The following is a 21,684-nucleotide window of genomic DNA, read 5'->3' as shown; positions in this document are numbered from 1 at the left end:
GCAATAATATTGTCCAACAAGTGTTCTTCATTCAGCTATTGTCATTTAGGTACTTTTACTTATAAACTATCCTGATTCAGAGTTCAGCACTGGTCATTTGCTTCAGAATATAGAACAGTCAGACTAGTACATTACAGTGCTATTACCTCTCTTCCCTTTGTTGCAAATATATTATTAATAAATTTTTATTATAGCAAAGAAATTCCCAAATGTTTTTCACCACCAAACTCTTAATATGAATCTCACCAAAACCAGATTGTGCATACCTAGAATTCAGCTTTTAGTAGAATAAAAGTGCATGCAAAAGTTGAGAATGCAGAATTTCTTTTTAAAATTCATGTACATAAGTGGAAAAATGGCTAGAGGGCCTAATTAATGGTTACTATTGGAACTTCTAATTCATCTGCAGAATTAGATGTGGAATTGAAAAACCAATCTACTGTAACACACTGCACAAACCATCTACTGAAAAATATCCAACTATGAAATTAAATCCCTTATTATGAAAAACATTATATTTGACTGCCAAGTGACACAGCCAAGGAACTATCGTCTATACTTTTAAAGTGCTTTAAATATTAATATAGGAACCAGCGTAATCAATTTCAAATTGCTTGAAAGAACAATACGGCAGAATTCTAGAGCAACAGAAAAATTACTTTCATATGCCATTTTTTAACATTGCCGATTCCTGACTTGTGAGCTTAACTCTCTGACTAGAAATTGCCTTATTGTCTTGATATTAAAAGACCACAGCAAAAACACCAGTAAGAAAAAAGGCATTTTCAACAAGTGTAGCACAGCCCAGCTTCAGCAGAAAATGTGAATTATATTTTAACAAACATCATTTACCCTGATTTATCCTCTTCGTGTAAAAAAAAAAAAATTCTTTTAGGGAAAACATTTTTTGATTGAACACAGAAAGAAGAGTAGATATGGGCTGTGCATGTAAGAAATAATATAGTGAGTTTTTGACCAGTGTGAGTATTGCCTCACGAGCTGGGCACTGGGAAATGGTGTCCCATGTTCTACCGTGCAATGCAAATTCCTTCAGTTTTCTTAAAGCTCGTAGAGCTTATTATGCTTCTTAGTACTTCAAATGTGGCGGGTAAAGGAACACTTTGTTTCTGTAAACCTGGACTGACTGTAGAAACCTATTAAATAGCGACTTTTTGAAAGCTGAAATTAATTTCTGATTGTGGATTAAAAAGAAAATGCACTTGCGAGTGTTTTAGACAATACCAGGCAGCTACCAGGAGCCAGCGAGTGATTTACGAGCAGCAGGAGCCGCCCCTCGGCAGGAAATGCACAGGAAGTACCGGGGCGGAGGCTGGCGCGGCCGCACCGCCCTCAGGCGAGCGGGAGATTCGAAGGGCGGGCGGCGGCCATGGTGGAGGGCCCGGGCTGCGCGCTGTGCGCCGAGCGCCTGCGGGCGCGCCTGCGCCGGGGACAGCGCGTGCGGGCCGCGCGGGGCGGCGGCGCGGTGAGGGCGCGGGCACAGGGCACGGGACAGGGATGGAGACAGGGACAAGGGCGGGGGAGAGGCCCGGCCCGGAGACCGGGACAGGGACAGGGGAGGGCAGTGCAGCCGCCTCGGGCAGCGGCGGGGAGCCAGCGCTGTCGCTCGTGGGTATCCGCGGTGGTAGGTGCCGCCAAGTGTGCGTGAGAACGAGCGTGCCAGGACGCCGGAGCTCCGAGCGGGGGTTCGGTGCCCCCCCGTGTCGCAGCTGCAGTCGTCCCTGGGTGTGGTGGGTGTCATCCGCGAATACCGTCTTTATTCTTAAATTGTGAAATATTATTGTCAGCAACGCAGTAGGTCTCGGCATGTCATATGTGTAAAGGTGATGCTGAAGCTGTAGAAACGGGAGCTTTGAGGAGTAATGAGGAAAAGCTTTTAGAATCGCTCGTGTTCACTTAGGATAAATTTCAAAATACCGTGTTGCTTGAGGAAACGTTAAATACCAGGGAAGTTATTGCTAATCTTGCTTCTTCATAATCTCAATCGAGGCATGTCCTAGATGTTCTTTAGGGTCCCTTCCAAACCAAACCATCTATGTGAAAGTAGAAATATGTGAAACCATAAAGAAATAGAAAAATAGAAAGGTGTGAAACCAATCTATGAGAAAGGTACACCTTGACCTACAGAAAGGGGGCTTTTACTTTTATAATTTTTTTTTTAAGTAATTTTAGTTAGGCCAAGTATATAAATAAAGGGTGTGACATTTGCTTTCAGTGTACACAGTATGTAATTTCCCTACTAGTTTTTATCCTTTCATTGACAGCATAAAGCTTGTGATTAAGGCACAGTAAGATTGTTTCCTCAATAAAACAATTTAGGAAAGAATGTGGTTGAAAATACATCTGTCTCATCATTAAGATATGTCTTAAGATTAGTCTTTATAGGTTAATATCTTTCAGGACAGATTTTTGAAGTAAGGAGTTACACTCCTAAGGTTTCAAAAAGAAATCTCACTCCCTCAAATAGTTTCATTTTCATCACTTTATGCAGTAAAAGTCACCTCAGGGCAGCCTTTATTAATTGGAAAATGGCCAATTGGAAAATGACGTTGGACTTCTTAGATTTCACAGGGACTGCTAATCATGGCTAAAGCCTTGGCCACTGCTGAATATTACACTGTTAGGAGACTTTGTACTATGATGACTCTTAAGGGTTTGCCTGATACCAAAGAGGTATGAACTTAACTTCAAATATTTGAAAAGACAAGTTAGTTTTCCATCTCAGTCATTTCTTATTCTGGTTTATTTTAAACAAACTTGAGTGCCTTAGAGATAAAATAAACTTTGTTGCTCAGCAACAGACTCCAAATACTTTCATTGGAAAGCATGAACTGTTTACATGGAAGTAAAATTTTTCTTTCTTCATATTTTGATAACAGACAAGGTAAATGATGTTATGCAAGAAATATTTTTATTTTTCTACTTGACAAAAATAATAACCATAAAACTCTCTAAATGTGTATAATTCCAAGGTAATAATACAGTGGGAGATTGCATGGAGTAGCTCTGAAATGTCACTAACTAGCAGAAGCCTGGCTGATTTGCCAGAGTTTCTTTCACACATATTTGCATTGAAATTAGTGCTGCAGTTGAAGCACTGATATGTGTATCTGCCATGCAGTCAGCGCTGTGATGACAGTGAATCTGCAGCTCACAGGTTTCAGCAGGGTCTGAAGGGACCTTGGGGTGCTAGTTAGGGGCACCCTCACAGGCTGAGAAAAATGGGCTGGTGGAAACTCAAGTTCAGCATTTGCAGGACTAGCAGAGTCCTGTGCTTGGAGCAGAAGAGGAACAGCACAGGCCTGGCTGCTACTCAGATGGGAAGTGGCTCTGCACCAAAAAAGGACCTAGGGTCCTGTAAAAGCTGAGTCCATGTCACTAGCATGCCATTCCAAGGGACAGCCCCATGCTGGGGTCTGCAGTTTGAGAAGAATGATTCTTACCTCTGATCAGCGCTTGCACCTGAGTTTCCAATACCGAATAATAACAAGTTAATAACATACTAGAGTGAGTCCTCTGGTGTGGTTATCAGAGTGAAGCACATGGTGCTCAAGGAGAAGCTGACAGAACTGGAGTTCTATTGCTCTCCTCAGCTACCTGTAGGGAGGATATGGGGGAGACAGAGCTAGGCTCCTCTTGGACATGCACAGTGGCTGAGAAAAGCAGATGCAGGTGACAACAGGAGAAATTCTTATTAGATATTAGGAAAAATGTTCTACCACAACAATAGTCAAGCCATGGAACAAGGGTCCAAAGAGACTGGAGCATCCATTGCTGGAGCTGCTCTGAATTTGACTGGGCAAGGCCCTGGGCTCCCTGTCCTAAGTGTATTCTGCTTTGACCAGGTAACCTGTAGACATCCCTTAAAATTTTAATGTATTTTCATGTGCTAAGCAAGAAAATATGACTGCTTCAATCTCACATTTATCTTGTACTCTAGTAGTGTCTCACCTGCTGCTCACCTGCTTCTGAGATTAGACTTTAAACTAGTAGGAAGAGATATCTCTGTGGGCTCAGTGGAAGCTTTTCTGTAATACACAAGGAATTATGCAAAGTACTGAAAGTCTATTAGTAACATTTGAAGAAGGATATGGATCTGCAAATGGCAGAATTGACACTCTGACATGTTTTTAATATTCAAACTGTAACTATTTATTTTACAGCAGTCTAAAACTTAGATTATAAATTCATGACTCAAAGGAAAATGCATACAATTCCCTGATGAAAGAGATGTATTGTTTCAATTGGGAAAAAAATTGAGCAAGTTATGATAGTGTTAGCAGTAGTGACTGCTTCCTGGGTTAACAGTCCCATTGTTTTTGGTAGAATGCTTAAGAAGAATATAATTAATGTTGTCCAGGTCGGAAAATTAGTTCATACAGCTGTTTGCTGAATGTGTACTGGTACTAGAATCTAAGCAGTATAAATAATCTTTAATCTTTATGTGTGTGTACTCATTTTTCAGACTGCTACAGATAAAGAGAGAAGCTCTGGTCATGATTTCCTTGTTGGACATGTTTACAGGGGTGTGGAGACATTGGGAAAGGAACTTTTTATGTATTTTGATCAGAAAGCTTTGAGGTAAGAAGTGAGAAGGCGGCTTCCTATGCATTTAGACTGAATGTATTTCGGGGTCATATTATTCTTACTAATGGCACTTCCAGAGATTTGAAAGTGTTACAGAGAAACTTCTCATCAGCCACTCTGCAGTACAGGAGTACTGGATATAGTCATGTGTTCAGATAATTTACTGCTTTACTCCAAGATTCCATGTAAAGGTATCTGGAAATGACAGCTGGTTTTTGACACACTTTGTTTCAAACAGGAAGTTGCATTTTCTAGAGACAAAACAGTTATAGTACATGCAGTGCATCCAGATTCCTGCAGTATTGTGTGGCACTAAATAATTCTAAAGTCTCACCTTTTTACTTTAGAACAAGAAATTGTCAACTCCTTATTACTAGTTCTCATTGAATAACAGATCCTAGGTTTAATTAGCATGCCTTTTCTATTTGTAATTAAAAAGATTTCTAATTTTCCCTATTTCAGGATATCAAAGGTAATGAAACACTGACACTGATGATAGTCAGACTTATTCTTTGCTCAATCATAGCTCCTGGTAGAACATTTTATAAAATGTATGACCTCTTAAAGCATTACTAATGTGTAAAATAAATGCTTGAAAGAATCTGTTCTTCTACTTTGCCATCTGTGTATTTTTCAGCCTATTTCTTTTATTAATTTTTAATTGACCTGCAGGTTTTGCCTTGGTTGTAGGCAAAGAAAAGCAGAAAACAACATATGGCAAATACTAATTACTTTGTTTATGGTATTATTTGATGTAGCTGTGATGTGATGACAGTGGTGGCAATATGGGGACTAAATTCTTTCTTTTCATACCAGGTGACTTCTGCCTGTTTTAACTGAAAATTATCTGGTCAAGTGGCCTCATTTCTTTCAGCCTCCCTGAAGGTTTAAGAATCTATGTTGGAAGATCAGCATGTTAAGTAGAAAAAATTTCTAAGTGCACCAGGAAATGGTGCTACTTAATGATCAGGTTTGACTTCTGTATAATGAATTATGAAGACTACTCAAAACCAGCTATGTTTTGGAGGGATTTTTACTTGGGGAGCATTCTTTCTTCTCTGGGAATTGAGCATTCTGTAAGATAATAGTTTGTTGTTGTGTTACTGGTAATGAGTAGAATTAATGTACATACATACTGCCTTGGTGTTATGTAAGGTTCACAACTCTAAAAATAGACTGGTGTAATGTTTGGAAACAATAGTGATGTTAAAATACCTATAAAAACTCTCTTTCTTTCCAGGATTCACTTTGGTATGAATGGTTCCATGCACATTAATCCCGATGGAAGCAAAGACAGAAATGGAACACAACCAATTTTGGAGATACAGCTTATGGAGGATACTGTTTGTTTTTGGGATGTGACGGTAGAGTACAGGTAAAGCAGAAACTAAGGAAACAGTTTCTTTTTATAATGTTCTTTTAAGGTAAATAAGAAATCATGTAAAAATTGTTAAGTGCTTGGATTCTATCAAGACAAAAATTTCTAAACAGATCATATTTATTGGTATGGTAATTTAAGTTTGTTAGTTTTGTATCAGAGCTTACATACAGATAAAGTAGTTCTATGCTATAGTGTCATTAGGTAGTGTCAAGACTGGGAATGAAAATTGGATTTAATTCTGTCCTTAGATCTGTACACTGAAACCCATTGCTCTGTTAATTTCTATCCAAGTCTCATTTCTTAACAAGGGTAACAACCTGTCATGATTACTGGTTTCAAGTTTTCATGCTTCCGAGGTTAGGTTTTTATTTTTTCCTTTTTGGAAGCAAGTTTTTATAATTATTCTAATTTACATTAAGCAGATGTTTATGCCCATTAGCACTATACTTCACACTGCTAAAAAAAAACACCAGTGAGCTTGATTTTAAAGTGATTGAGGCTCTTGAGTGGAAATGGTCATGTAAATTCATGTAACATATATAAGCACACTTAAAATTACAAGACACAAAATCTCATGTTAGCCAAGACTTCTTGTACTGTATTATTTTCAAATGATTATGCTTATCCTAATCTAGGATATCTATGTAACTAATTTTGTAACTACTACTAATGATCTACTGCTACATATATCTATTACATAATTATAATTAGCTCAGTTGGTTAGAGCATGGTGCTAATAATGCCAGGGTTGTAGGTTTGATCCCCATTTGAACCTTTCACTTAAGAGCTGGACTTCATGATTCTTGTGGGATCCTTCCAACTCAGAATATTCTGTAATTCTTTAAAATCTAATATATAAATTTAGTTTACAGATTATATATATACACACACACACATAAATGTCATATTGTAACTAGTGGACCACATAACCATACAGTTAGGTATGTTTGAGGGTTCAAACACATGGGCTTTCCATCTTGTAAGCAGTTTTAAAGCAAGGAGCTGGCAAATATTTTTCAAGCTAATAGGAGCAAAATGAGATGATTTCTTGTATGTTGGACTGGATGCATGTTCCATGCATGTATCGTTGACCTGTTTTTGGAAGAGATGTTTAATGGAATTTCTGTGCCACTTCCTGTCATTGGTATTTTCATGGTTTGTGTTATCTGCATATAATGTTCTATTATAATTTGTTGTGTTGTTTTTAAAACTACACTGCTGTATTAGAATATATTTAAAATAAAAATTATTCAGCACATTTTTCTCTTCTGTTCTCTTCCAGAAATGCAGCTGAGTGTGAGCAGAAAGTGAGGATGATGGAAAGTTTGGATGTCTGTTCTCCAAAGTTTAGCTTCTCGAGAGCAGAACATGAGATTAAGCAGCAGAACACACGTATGTTGTGTGATGTGTTATTGGATCAAGCAGTATTACCTGGAGTAGGAAATATCATAAAAAATGAAGCACTGTTTGATAGTCGTCTTCATCCAGCTGTTAAGGTGGGTGAATGTCTCAAGATGGTTTTTAAGGACACCAAAATGTTAAGAATTTAAATACATATTTATTTAATATTTTGTTACCTTCTTACCTTTTTTTATCATCTGTAATTTCTTAAGTTATTCTTAGACACTAAATTAATATTTTATCATTATAATGGGAGGTTTTTGTCATGGTACTCCTTGGAGCTGATTAACTTTCATATTCTAAGTGTGGCATCCTGTTATGGTACCATTAAGCTGACAGTCAATAAATAAGGGAAAATGAAAAGTGCTCAGGTTTGGTTTTTTTTCTGTTCATTGACTATCCAAAATAGTTTATGTGGTAGAGTTGATAATTTTTGCAGATGCCTCTTCCACTTCTTATCCTGCTAGCTGGCACCAATTGTTTTTTCTACCATTTTTTATCATACTTTTTCTGTTTTAAGATCCTCAAGCATGTGTCTCCAAACTTTGGTTGAGACTATGATATTTGCAAAACAGACATTACATCAAATGTAAATGGAAGCTTGGTGAAGATTAGTAACTGAAAAGTTTTTTAAACATAGTATTTTGAAAATTGTTCATAGGATCAATCCGGATTTTGATTTTATCTGTGATACGGCAGAAAAAAAGAATAATGTGATTTAAAATTTTGGGTTCCTAAGAAAAATATATTTGGTTGATACATCTCTCTAATTGTGCTGCCTTTGACTCGCATATTCTTCCTGAATATCTCTCAGAGGAAAGAGCCTCAGATGATGTCATATTATGATCCATGAGGAAATTGGGAGAGACTTGCTAACTCTTACATCATTCATGTGATCGTGAACTCTATATATGTGGTCAATATATAGGGAAAGACAACTGAATTTTCTACCACATGTTTTGTGTGGTTGAGGCAAAGCACACTGTTTGATATGCAAGCAGTGAGTTTTTGTGGTACAGAATATGAGCATGTACTGTTTTACTGAGATGATACATATTGTGTCTGGGAATTATCACAACATGGAGTAAAGCAACTCCACATCGGTGTTCAAAGTGTACCTACCTCATAGGTTATTTTTGCCATTGTTCCTTAGTGTCGTAATATTCTAAAAATCATTCTTGTCTTTCTTACAGGTTTGCCAACTGACAGATGAGCATATACGCCACTTGGTGAAAATGACACGTGATTTTACGCTGCTTTTTTATAAGGTATTGGCACATATTTCTGGAAAATTTCCAAAATGTTACTCTGTCATGTTAGCTGTATGTGATCATCTGGTGAAAACAGATAAAGTATAACAATATAAAGATTCAACAAAGCAAGTTTCCTTGAATAGGAATGTTGGTTTGTGTGCTCTTTATTAATTGTGACTTGTCAGATGATGGGAAGGTAAGTGGAGTCAAGATTGTCAAGATATGCACAGCTCGGCCCAAAAAACCTTCAGAGGCCAGTTCAAAAAACTGCCTGAGGGCTAGTTCAGTTTTTCTGTGCATGTGCAATTACGCCACTCTGAACATGTCAGAATTGATGTAGGCTAACCACAAAGTTACATGTAAGATAACACAGAGATTATTCTTCAAACTGGGAAGTAGAGATTGTCCCAGAGAAGTATGTAGCTAGTTGATATGGCTTCCTTTATAAAGCTTGGAATAGCAATTAAATTTATTTGACTAGATAGTTGGTAATTTCTAATACCCTTTTTTTCCTAACTGAAATAATGGTTTTGGTTGATAAAGTGAAATAAATTATGATTTCTCCCTACTGGTATAACTTCAGTAGGACTTAATTTCTTCCCATATAAACTCTATAATTCCTGCTGCTTCTTAACTTTCCACAATAGATAAAGAGAGAATTTGACCTAATTCTTCTATGTTTTGTTTCTTTAAGCTGCATACAAAGAAATGAACAGCAGTAGTGATATTTTTGTCTGTTTCTCTTGATGTTCATGAAAGGCAAGGAGCTAGCATTGCTGAAAAGAAATTTTTTGGTTGGTGAGGATGAGGACACCTAACAGTCCTAAAATCATAAAGGCTAAAACTGTAATTTGTTTAATAGTCTGCTTAAATGTCTGCTTTCTTTCAACCCATTTTAAAGAGTACTTTAGTTTGTTGGTGGGGAAATGTTTGCATTTCTTCAAACTTCATAGCAAAGCCTGCCACTAAAGAGATATTGTCTAGTTCTGCAACAACTATAATACTCAGGAATTTAAAGGCTTTTAGACTGATAATAAATAAGCAAGTTAAACTTTCTGTTTAGCTAATTTGAAAACTTTTGCAGTCCACACTTAGCAAGCATTCACCAGTCAAGTACTTTGAAGAGGGCTAGCCTCTCCTTCATCTTAAAGAGACATAATGAAAATATGTTAATGAGGGATAGTGTTTGAAAATTTTTATAGACTGTTAAAGATTGTTTGCAGTCATCATACTGTAATCATTACAGATGCAAAGATGAAGAATCTTGTTTGTGTAAAAAGATGTTGCTTTTGTTTGGTTTTTGCATAACTGAATGGGAAAAAAACTGCTCATAAGAAAATGACTGAAAACCTTGAGGAGGCAGCTGTGTATATTCATGCAAATATATATTAGTAATTCCTTCTCATTGAATTACTAGTTTGCACTGGCACAAGAATTCTCTATCAGCAAGACTGATGAATAAGAGCACAGCAGAAGCAAATGTACTGTGCTCAAAGACACCTGTGTTTTGGGAAAACTCCAAGGGTTTTCATACATTATGGCACTAGAGCCACTGAACTCTGCCAGAGCTGTGCTGGTATTGCTGGGCCAGCTGTGGTGTCATTTGAACTGTGCTCAAGGGTTTGCAATTGTAGTGCAGAAACTTGTGCGACTCTGCAGAGTTGGCTGCATCTCTACTGGGCTCTTCTAGTTCGGATTTTTTTTTCCCCACTTTTAGCTGTAGTGTTTCTATGCTGACTTCATGGATTGTTTGTGAATTGTCTCGTGAAATGTGCCTACCAGCTGTCTGGAGGCTCTTCAGGTCACTGCCCTTGGGCTTGTACTATACTTAATTTAATATGGCTTTCTGCCAGAATCTAGGGAGATTACCATAGTGCCAACTGGCTTTTCATGAGCCAGGTTGTCTGGCATGGCCAGGGCCAAGATGAATCTGAGCAGCTTGGCAACTGGGCACTATCCAAGATTTACAGAATCTTGGGAATGTTTCTGCATTGCACAGTTTTTTAGGTTTTGGGAAGGCTTATTAACCCAGATTGTAGCATCACGTCTGAGCTGTGCTGTTTTTGGCTCTTTTGGGGTGAGAGAAGGCTGTTTTTGTTTTGTGCTTTATGTTTGTTTTGTTTTCCTTGCTGCATTGATTGGAGCTGTTTGATTGCAGGTGCCTGGTCAAAGACAGCTGGTGCTGAATCAGAGCTAGCTTGGTCAAGCTAAACTCAGAGCGATCCTAGCATGTATTTGCTTGCACCTTACTAGTATGTTTTTTTTTTCCTTCTGTCTTTTATTTCACTATGTGGAGAATTAAAGACATTGTTACACTCGATTTGTTAATTCTTTACATAAAATAATGTGAAATAGCCTTTAATAGTGTCTGTCTAAAATATCTTCATCTAGTCAATGAGTTGACAGTCTATGTAGGGCTTTTTATTTTCAGACTCACGTAAAATTTATCTTGAGTCTCTAACTTGGATTTTAAACACGTTCTGTTTTAGTGCCGCAAAACTGGGTCTCCACTCTACAAACACTACAAAGTGTACAAGCGCCCAGTCTGCAGGGAGTGCAGTGGCAGCATCACCGTGTGTCGTTTGGGAGACCATAACAGGATGACTTACTTCTGCTCTCACTGTCAAAAGGCGGATCCCCAGCTTGTCAATCTTAGGTATGATGATAACATGGTGGCATTTTTAATCACCTCAAAGTGCTGTTACAGTAAGTGGACACCTCCTTTGAAATAAATGGATCTGTGTGCATTTTACAACTAAATTTAACTATGCCAGACAAAAACAGAACATCTTGAAAAAAAATAGTTTTGGCTATTGGTATTTTAAAATGGTTAGAAGCTTTGATTCTTTTCTACTGTGCTTTTCAAAGGTATAAACTATTATGAAGTAGCTATTTTTCTAATCAAATGTGGGAATTACAAAACGATTCAGAGTGCTCAGATTTATTCACTGAAACTAAGTCACTGGAAAAGTTGCCCTTTTTTCTTGGTGTTACCAATATAAAGGGCTCGGATGTTTCCACATAACTGAGTTGAATATCATTAAGTAGGAATTTGTCTTTTTTTAACAGGATAGTCCCATCAGTCCTGGCATACCTAGATAGCTGTGCATCCATGCAGTTTTCTTCTGGATATAGAGTTATACTGAGGATAACCAAAACATCAGTAAATTCAGAGTGCAGCAAACATTTTAGTGGCTAGGTACTTTTTCTTCCTCCTTATTGGATTTTAAAAACTTTCACTATAAGAGTGCTACAGAGACACTTTCACTTCCGCATAAATTGTGTTAGCAGCAGCTTTCCTCCTTTTATTTCAGGAAAGCAGAAAATGCATTTGGTATCACAAAGGGTCAAAAGGTAAAAGTTCCAAAAGCACCTTATTCAAACTTAGGCATCTGTTATTCTTGAAAATTTTCATCTGAGGCTTCAGAATTTTGCCTTTATACTCTCTGTCAATCGAATATAAGATGCTGCTTCACTTTGCAACTTTGCTTTGTTAGTATATGTGAGTGTGTATATGTGTGTATATATATATATATATATGTATATATTAGATAACATTTACAGAATGCACAAATCCCTCTCCTACCTCCAAGCTTCTTTCAAGACTCAGATGGCTGAAGGGATTTTGCTTAAAGCTTAAAAAATTGCCTTTGAGTACATATCAAATATCGAAAATTCAAGCATGGAAGAGATAAATATTTCACAAGCTGATAACCTAGATCTGCTGTATTTTCAGAAAGTAATAATGAGAAATATTTTGCCGAGATGTAGGAAGACAACAATGAGTCAGATAACTTGAATACAATGTAAGGAAAAAAATCTTTCTGTTTTCTAGAACAAGTGATACAGTGTTTTGTTGCTGTACTTTTAAATAAACAACTGAAGAGTGCTGTATTAAAGTAAAAAACATGGTAGTGGTAGTTATAAAACAAAAAGGTGGTTTCTTGTCTTGTCCTTATCCTAATGGTCAGTTCTTTGTGTTTTACTGCTCTCTTTTCAACTATACAGTAACTGTTACCATGTAAAATTATTAATACCTCAAGTAATTTATTTGCCATTCCAGGCTTCTCACATTTGATGACTGGAAGGGGCCCATGTGATTATACTGACTTGCTACAGATCATAAACTGTAGAATTCAACCCAGTGGTTCTTGGGTCAAGTAACTTATTATTTTGCTCAATTGAAAAACAGTAAGAAAATACCCATTACAAACTTAGCCCATCAAATTCAAATGTACCTTGAATTTTAAAAATAGACCTTTTCCACTTATTTAATAAATTGGGATAGGGTGCGGGGGGGTAATGACAGGATAGATGAACCAGGGGAATAACATGGAATTAAACTTTCAAATATGACATGCTGAATATATTCAGTCTAGTAATGCATTTTTGATAACTGAGTAGAAGAACAAGTGATCTAATAATGTGAAAATACCCACTTTAACACTTACAGTTCAGCTGTGTTGTTTGCTAGCCACAGTATTTGGTGAATGCTACCGTAATGTCTGTTCTACCTCTTAACAGCAGACTCTTTGGTATGTCAGCAGTTCTCATTATCCTCCTTAGTTTTCCTGTTGTGGAAGATGTGGTAGGTAGTGGATATCTCTACCATTATCTTAGAACTCTAGCCTGTTACAGAAAGCGATCATTATGGAAAAAGTGATAGGTCAAAGCAGTGTCACAACAGTGCCCAACTACAGCATTTGCATTATTGATTGAAGTGCTTAAATTCTTAGTATTAATAAAAGTCTCCAAAAAGTGCACAATTCCACTAAAACTGAAAAAATCCACATGACAGCTTATCAACCATAAATTGGATGATATAGTACTTAAAAATAAACATACATAAGTTATTGAACAGGTAAGTTCAAGTTACATATAGCATGCTGTCAATGTTTGGATACTGTAACAAGAGTAGTCCCTGGTAACAGGAAGCTGTAAAGGAGTAACTATAATTCTAAATCAGTCTATCAACACAGAAGGTATGATAATTTACAGGAAAATATATAAAACTAAATCTTTAGTGGTGTTTGGAGTAGCTTTGCCTCACAAGTCACAGCTAGGTTCCTTAATTCTGAACAGGTTCCTACATTTTAAAAGGCTTTCCAGCAAATGGTGACACACAAGAGGCTTTCTAACTTTTAAGGCTGTCAGTGCTTTTGGCTGTTAAGATAACAAAGTGGACTTACGTGTAGCATTTAAATGAGAAAAAAAAAATTATTTGCTAGACTGTGTGATTTTATGCAGTACACCTTCTAAACATTTCCTCATCCAGTAATGCATTTGTTAGCAAGCATTGTGTACAAGGGATGGGAGGGAAAGCCCTGAAACTTTCTCACTAAGCTGCAGTACTTGGAAATGGTGGGGAGTCTGAGAGACTGGGGCTTTGTCCTAGAGAGTACATCAGATAATAATTAACTTTCTGTCAATTTTTTGTTTAAATATTTTTATTTGTATTACTTCTGCAGCATCTGGAAAGATTTGCTCTTGAGGTAAAGAAAAGTCAAACTTGAACAGTGACATGCTGTCCAAGCTCTGATAGGAGGCTTAACACTGTGTACTGCTTGTTGTGTAGCCCATGCCTCCCTGCACAGAGTGGTGTAAGGCAATTTGTAGAGGGAATGTCACAAAACACTAACATCATTCTTTGTTTCACAGCAAACTGCCAGCAAGAACTAGCCTAATTGGCTGGGCATGTGGCAGGGGGTCATGTTCTAATGAACATGTAGCTCGGAAATCTGAAGAGGAGTGGACGTGTATGCGCTGCACCCTAATAAACAAGCCTTCTGCTGAAATTTGTGATGCCTGTTTGACTTCAAGACCTGAAGGTAATGAAGGGTTGTCTGGCATCTGTATTGGGAAAGAGCATAGGGGGGTGATTTTGTCTGTGATTTTGATGTAGTTTTTACGTAGAAGTGTCTCATTGTGAATCATATATATATATATATATGTAAAACTAGCTAACTTGAAGTCAGATTTTGAGGAAACCTTACACAGACAATATGGAAACTGTATTGTCTTAAACCCTGAAAGTGTTGTCTTCCAACCTGGTGTGCAGGTGGGATTCTATAGGTGTCTTCAGTGACCCTTTGTTTTTACTGGGGCAAGGAGTAAGAAAAATGTCCATTCTTTCAACTCTCCTTTAAGTCATTCAAAGTTTGCAGTGTAAGTCTGAATTAGAAATCATCAAGGGTCAGAAAATTAACTGTTGTTCTTTCATGTGAACAAAAGCAGTGTATTTTAGTACCCTTTTCTAAAAGGATACCAGATTTCTCTGGGGCTACTTTTTTTCCCTCCGAGTTCAGAGTAAAAATGATCCTGAACTTCTTACCTCAATTTCTTGTTTGTCTCTTGCTGAAGCTTTTAATGCTGCTATCTACATTAAATATTGCTTCATTGCTTAATCATTTTATGACTGGAGTGATAGGTGGAAAACCCTTATCTTGCACTAGCTATAGCTCATTTTCTCAGGCCAGGAATCAATAAAATTATGTCTTCGTGCCTTACATGACAGTTGTAGCCAACACAGGTTAATCTTGCATAATTCTTCTGCCAAATCAGCACCAGAAACCTGAGAATTTTAATCTGTTCACAGAATAAGATTTACCAACTAACATTTATCCTGGAATTAATGATGTCAGCTGGCCTTTATAATATATTATGCCATGTGCACAAATGCTTTATCTTAAGCTTGAAACAAAATCTTGTTCCTTCTCTTGTACTTCTGAGTTTTACTTGTTCAGTTATATGCAATTACTGAAATCAGGTCTGGAATTTGAAGATGTCTTCAACTTGATGGAATACTGTTAGGAAATCTTTTTTTAAAAAAAAATATGGCTTTGTTTTTCTATAGGAGTTGTATTTGAGATTTTTTTTTTCAAATATGGATTTGCTTACCTCTCTTATTTTTTTAATCCTTAAGAATCTTTCCCTTCTCATTTGGTTCAGTGTTTGTTTTTTATGTTGTTTCTAAAATTAACTACTCTCAGCAGAAATGTTTGAATTTTTGAGGACAGAATACTTGGCCTGTAAAATTTGCTGCTGGCCTTGCAGTTGAAATAATTCAGTCTGTAGACAGATAATTATTCACCATTACATTGCAATTTCCGTGCTCCTTTGCTAAGTACAAGGCTGAGCTACTACTAATCTTTCTTTAAAAGTCTGAATAAAACCAGTATGTTTCACTGTGCACCAGTAGCAAAATGGAAGTAGCCTAGAAACGAAATGTTCCAAGTCAAATGCAGAGATTCTTATTTTGTTTCTGAGTGAGAATGCCTTTGGAGAGAGTGTGCCCTTGTGTATGTCTCATCTACCCATGCTCTGCTTAACTCCCTGTTCTTTGTATGGAACACACTGGATATAGTAGAAAAGGCAGGACTCTGTCCTTGAACACTGTGGTTTCACAGCTACCTAAAAAGATTGCACATAGGATGCCATCACCTGTTTCTCGGGAAAGGAATTACCTGTGGACTCCTTATGTATTAAATTTGCATTAATAAATTATTCCCATTCTTTTGAAATTATTATTGCCCACTAGGAGGGCCTGTAATTCTGTGAAAAAACTTGCTGTTTATACCACAAAGCAAAGTCTGAACTGCTTTCTTCTGAAAATCCTCTTACAGTAAGTTTGGATGAACATGAAGTTTGGAAAGGATGGGAACTCTGAAAATACTAGAAACCCCAAAATCCTTTTTGTGTCAATAGTAAAGTAGTAATTTAAAAATGGATAATGCATCGCTGTTTGGAGGTACTATACTGTGTGATCTCCCATTGCTGGGATTAGATTTTTTATTTTGAAAAATTTAAATACTTTAATCCTTATGTTTGGGCCAAATTAATTTTTCTATGGTTAACTGTCCAATAGCTTTCATTACATAGTACTATTAAATGATCCTATTCAAGCAATGGTAATGTTATCTTGAAACACATGTTTTACATGATTCCAAGAGTGCATGAGTTTTTTTTTTATTGTAAGAAATTTTGTACTCTATCTAATTTTGACAGGTTTTGAGATGGTACTGTAAATTTAGTCTTTCTTTCTCTGCATGACAACTTAGGAATACAGATCAGAAATATAATATACCATTCTATGCAGATGGATTATAACTAATAACTTTTTTCCTTAGTTCCAAAGATGGAGAGTTTTGAAGATTCTGCAGCCGTTAACACAAGCTTAATGAAGTACCCTTGTAATGATTTCAGAAAACCAAGCACAGAAATAAAGATCAATAGGAAAACTGCATTTGGAACTACAACTCTTGTCTTAACAGATCTTGGTAACAACCCTGCTTTGGGAAATGATACCCAGGTATCTGGTGGACACTCTCAGTGTGTTGTTCCAAAAAGGAATTGTAAACTGACCCAAAGCAATGCCTGCCAGTCAGGGGGAAGCACAGACAAGGACTGCTCAACACATGTAACTGCTCTGGCTTTGTCCTCCTGTCAGCAGCCTGACTCATTCAAACACGTACAGAAGAAACAGAAAGTTGATCATGTACCTTTGGTTCACCCATTTAATGTAGCAATCAGGTATGTATGCTAAAATGAAAGCAAGTCTTTATAATCCCACAAACCAACTTTATCCTTAAAGATTAATTGAATACCATGCTGTTGGGCTGAGACAGTGTTGTCTTTGGAGTTCTGCCAGAGGTAACTTGTTCTAGGCTAAGTATAATTTAATTCAGATTTCAAAAGCACTGAATTACCTAGGCTGCCACTAGAAAAGTCCTGATTTTGGCATCTAACCAGTACTGCTGTCAGCTAAACAGTTGTTCATAGTTCAGCTATTCCCACTGAATAGGCCAGTCTAGTTTTAACAGATCAAGCACATTTCTTCCTAGGGAGTTGTCTAATCTTAGCACTGTAGTTGCTATCTGCTTAGGGAGATCTTGAAATCAGTGTGAAAGATTACAAAAGGAAGGTATCTGGATAAATATATTCTAATTAAAGTTATTTGTCAACTACCAGGTTTCAGCATTCTTCCTTGAAAGGAAGCTCCGTACAGTTGCCTTGATGACCTTCCCATCACTGCTTTCACTCTTAACTTCCCTCCCCATTCTGTATACAATCACTTCAGTGCCCTACCCATACTCTTATTTACAGGGCCCTGTTCAGACACATCCATTGCCTAGTTAAGAGGAATGTGAGAATATATAAGGGTTGCCACTGCAGAGTTGGGTAGATAGTCACAACAGTAATGGGAGTGCAAGGTAGATGTCACATTGGTAAATTATGCAGGCTGAATGTGAAATATTGATGATTTGCTACAAAGTTCTTGGTCATGTGTCCGTTCTGAAATACGGAAATTACTTCTTGCATTGCTGAAGCACCAGTTTTGAAATGATCTTGCTGACTAGCTAAGCTAGACTGAATGAATACAATTTCTCCTCATTCTCTCAGTACTGAGGAACTGAGGCTGTAGGCAGGATAATTGAGAATACAGAAGATTGCAAACAAGAAATGAGATAGTATCAATCATGACAACAGGTTGTAGCAAATCATCAACTGAAATGCTTTTTTATTGTATTTTTTTAAACAACCAAAACCAACAAAAATCTGTTGTTTATTTTTATCTTACTGTGTTTTAATGAGGTGTTGGAATAAAACTGCTGGTGTCTGCAGGACAGCAATCTTCCAGACAGAGAAGACAACATAAAATTCTTAAGATGATAACTTGACCAGAATGAATTAATATTTTCTTTTTTCACTAAGATTCCATTATTGCTCTTCTGCTGTATAAATATATTGGTAAGATACATTTCAGAGCATTAATCTTTCTCATGTCACTACTTTTAAATGAAACTTTGTGTATTGCAGTTAGTCAGAAATTATCTCAATCATTCAATATATATATAAGGAAGAAAAAAACTTTATCCCATTCAGAGAATTCTGTTCTATCCCATCATCTGGATTACTTCTTGTCCAAATATGATTTGGAGCATTACTGTAACTTTTTACTAAAGAGGGTGGGAGTCTTTTCTGTGAAGCATACAAATGCCTTCAGACTGAAGTAATTAGTGGTATTGGTCTTTTTCACACCGAGAGCAGAATACTCTTTTAGAACATGTCAGAATTTGAGGTGGGCAGTATAACATAAGTGGTAATATTTATTTTGTTTCATACATGAATTTGAGTACTTCAAAAGAATTTAAGACATGGTGGGGAAAACTGGTGTAATACCTCAAGAAGAGCTCACAGTCATGTCTATTCGCTACTTGAAATCATTCAGCTTTAAAGGCGCAACAGGGTGCATTAGAGAAGCAAGTCCTTTGTCACTGTGTGCAAACGTACACTGGGTGAGCTATTGCAATGGTAGAAAAGAGTTCTTGGGCTGGTAATCCCTTTTATGCAGAAGTCGTTTTTAACCTGTCATTACAGCACACCTCGAACAAATCTGACAGACGATACTCCTGTGTTGAGCATTGGGCATCCTCGCTGCAGTAAACACAGCCGTCTCTGCAGCCTCAGAGTTGTGAGAAAGGATGGAGAAAACGAGGGAAGGCAGTTTTATTGTTGTCCTCTCCCCAGGGAAACTCGGTGTGACTACTTTCAAGTATGTATAAGACTGCAGGACCTGTTTTTATAATCAGTGCTTATTCCTGCAGCCTCCTTGGCCCAGTGACCTGTCAGTCATGGACAGATACAGTCCATTTCAAGTTTGACATAAGTACTCTTGTACACTGAATTGAAACTAAGACCATAATAATAGCTATGATCTTAACAGTTTTAGTTACTTCTCTTACTGTTGAAAAGGCACCTGCTTTGTGCAAATGCTCTTAATCTGAGTGATGTAAAACAGATGCGTAAGAGAAATACTGGTTTGAGGTGATGTATGAATATCCAACTTTGTACAAGTTGTTTGGATCACCTTCTTCCTGAAAGAAGGACTACAGCAAACTAGATCTAATTGTCATCCATGTTCTGGCTAGCCAAAATCCTGATAGCCTCTAAGGATGATGATTCTGTAATCTGCCTGGGCAAACGCTCCCCCTGCTGCACTAATATCTAACATAACCTTACTAGATGCAATTGGCAGCCTCTGCTCCTTGCTACGAATGTACGTGTCTGAAAAGAGTTTCCCCTGAAAAGTCAATGACTATCAGGTAGTTAATAGATGAACTCAAGACAGTAATGACCATAATGCCTAAATTTGAAAAAAACCTTTTTCTTAACATAATTTCAAGTTACACCAGTCGAAGTGTATGCAGTTGCTGTTGATGTTAAAGATAAAATCTAAAAAGTATTCACAAAAGAGATAAAACTATCCTAAGTACTAGGAAGAATTTCTTCCATGGCATCACCTGTAGATATTTTTCCACTGTCAATTTTAAAATAAGAAATTCATAGCCATCACATGTGCCTGAAACCTGTTTCTTTGGCAGTGGGCCGACTTGAATTTTCCATTTTGTAACCATGGCAAGCGATGTGTTATGAAGACTGTGTTGAAGATTGGTCCAAATAATGGAAGGAACTTCTTTGTGTGCCGTCTTGGGAAGGGAAAACAGTGCGGCTTCTTCCAATGGGCAGATAATGGGCCAGGTATGCGGATTCTTCCATGATGCCCCTGTTACAGTTACCTGTTCTTCAGGATGTCTTAAGTGCACACAACATTTGTAGTAATTTCCGTTTTGTTCTTTTTCCCTGTTCATCTGTTAACTAGTAAAAGACCTCCAATCTAAAGAACAGATCTAGAAATAGTAATTTTACATAGTCCTATAAAAATTAAACACTGCTTGTATGCTGCCTACAATTTTGAAATAAACATTTAGCTTGTAACATATTGTGACATGCTATTGTATTTCTAATAAAAAATTGCAGTTTCCTTTTCTATGCATTGTTTTAAATTTTCTTAAGTGTAAACATGTATTTAACAAAAGTGAATAAAAAGAACATACTTTACTAAATATTGTTTTGTGCTTTCTCAGAGCTTAAGATGAAACAGCAACATACCATACAATTCAAATGTTAGAACAGTTGATTGACCTTGCTTAGATTTGGAAAATGAAGACAACTTCCCTAAAACAAATAACATGACTCTTTGGTTTTCTAAATTATATATTCTAAATCCACATCCTAATCTTTTCTTCTAGTTGCTACTGAACATTTTTCTCCCCAATCCATATGTAATGGATAATAAAATCATACCTCAGAGGTGGTTAAAACTCAATTTATGGTCGTTGGTTTTACCACTGTTTGCTGAAGCAAGGGGTAGAGTAAATAGAATACACTAAGCTATCAAATCAGAATTCTTCAAATCTTTAGAAAGTGTACTATTAGATACCAAAGAAAATGAGAATAATGAAGAAATGGTTCATACATCATTCAATTGCAATCGTTTTTTAACTGAAAATAATGGGAAATAGTGTTGCATGTGTGGGATGAAGCACGTTTAAAAGCACATGGCAAATTGTTCTTTTGTTTGTGCAAAACCTCAGGGTGTTTTATGGGGAAGGACTGTTTGATTTTCTTGAGAACATTGTATAACTTCAGACCAATTTAGATCTATTCCGTGATGCAATGAATGAAATACTCTTTCATTCTTTTCCTAAGCAGCAGAAATTCAGAGGCTTTTTTTCTTCCTCTTTTTAGTAGCTTTTGATACCTTTGAAATCTTTCAAAACTTTCCTTACATGAAGAAATTTTTTTAATCAGACTGTAGAAACTATAACCTTTATGTTGCTCAATGGCCTCTTTCCAAATAATATATCTCTTTCCTGAGGTACAGAACTCCACCTGAGAAGAAAACAAGCTGCTTCACATGGTGAAGACTGATTTTTCCAGTGCCATCTCTTTCTATGATGCTTCTTGTTACAATGATATGTTGCTGCTAGCTTGTGCTTATACATCTAAATCTTTAAAACTGCTATCTAACTGGTTCCTCATTTTTATTTGTACAATTCATTATGGTGATAAAATGCTTGATTATTTTTCAATTGTACATACTTTTGGATGTCTGGCACAGGGATAAATCTTCAGTATTTCAGTTAAAGTTGAAAAATAAGAAATACAGCCATTTTTGATTACTTGCCTTCTATGAATGTTAAG

At 36.8% G+C, this 21,684-nt stretch overlaps 1 protein-coding gene across 3 annotated transcripts; it reads left to right on the top strand.

Annotated features, from left to right (window-relative positions):
* The first annotated feature begins 1,387 nt into the window (after positions 1-1,387).
* On the top strand, positions 1,388-20,377 carry NEIL3 (nei like DNA glycosylase 3). 3 transcript variants are annotated; one of them, XR_015772692.1, is made up of 10 exons: positions 1,388-1,483; positions 4,484-4,599; positions 5,846-5,980; positions 7,269-7,482; positions 8,581-8,655; positions 11,130-11,296; positions 14,299-14,468; positions 16,767-17,169; positions 18,232-18,387; positions 19,018-19,135. XR_015772692.1 is itself a non-coding variant. In XM_088056629.1 (10 exons), the coding sequence occupies exons 1-10, from the start codon at positions 1,388-1,390 to the stop codon at positions 20,196-20,198; spliced, it is 1,728 nt and encodes a 575-aa protein (XP_087912755.1). In that variant the 3' UTR covers positions 20,199-20,377. The 3 variants fall into 3 exon arrangements, 2 of the variants coding, with proteins under 2 accessions (XP_087912755.1, XP_087912756.1); XM_088056629.1 differs by lacking the exon at positions 18,232-18,387 and adding an exon at positions 20,022-20,377 and having other exon boundaries at positions 19,018-19,192; XM_088056630.1 differs by lacking the exons at positions 1,388-1,483; positions 4,484-4,599; positions 18,232-18,387 and adding exons at positions 5,505-5,575; positions 20,022-20,377 and having other exon boundaries at positions 19,018-19,192.
* The last annotated feature ends 1,307 nt before the right edge of the window (positions 20,378-21,684 follow it).

The sequence above is a fragment of the Pseudopodoces humilis genome, chromosome 6, assembly GCF_049639895.1.
Source record: "Pseudopodoces humilis isolate 2021_Gansu_Grassland_sample_001 chromosome 6, ASM4963989v1, whole genome shotgun sequence".
NCBI classification, from domain to species: domain Eukaryota; kingdom Metazoa; phylum Chordata; class Aves; order Passeriformes; family Paridae; genus Pseudopodoces; species Pseudopodoces humilis.
The sequence above is the reverse complement of the archived record's forward strand: the minus strand, read 5'-3'. Positions and strand labels throughout refer to the sequence as shown.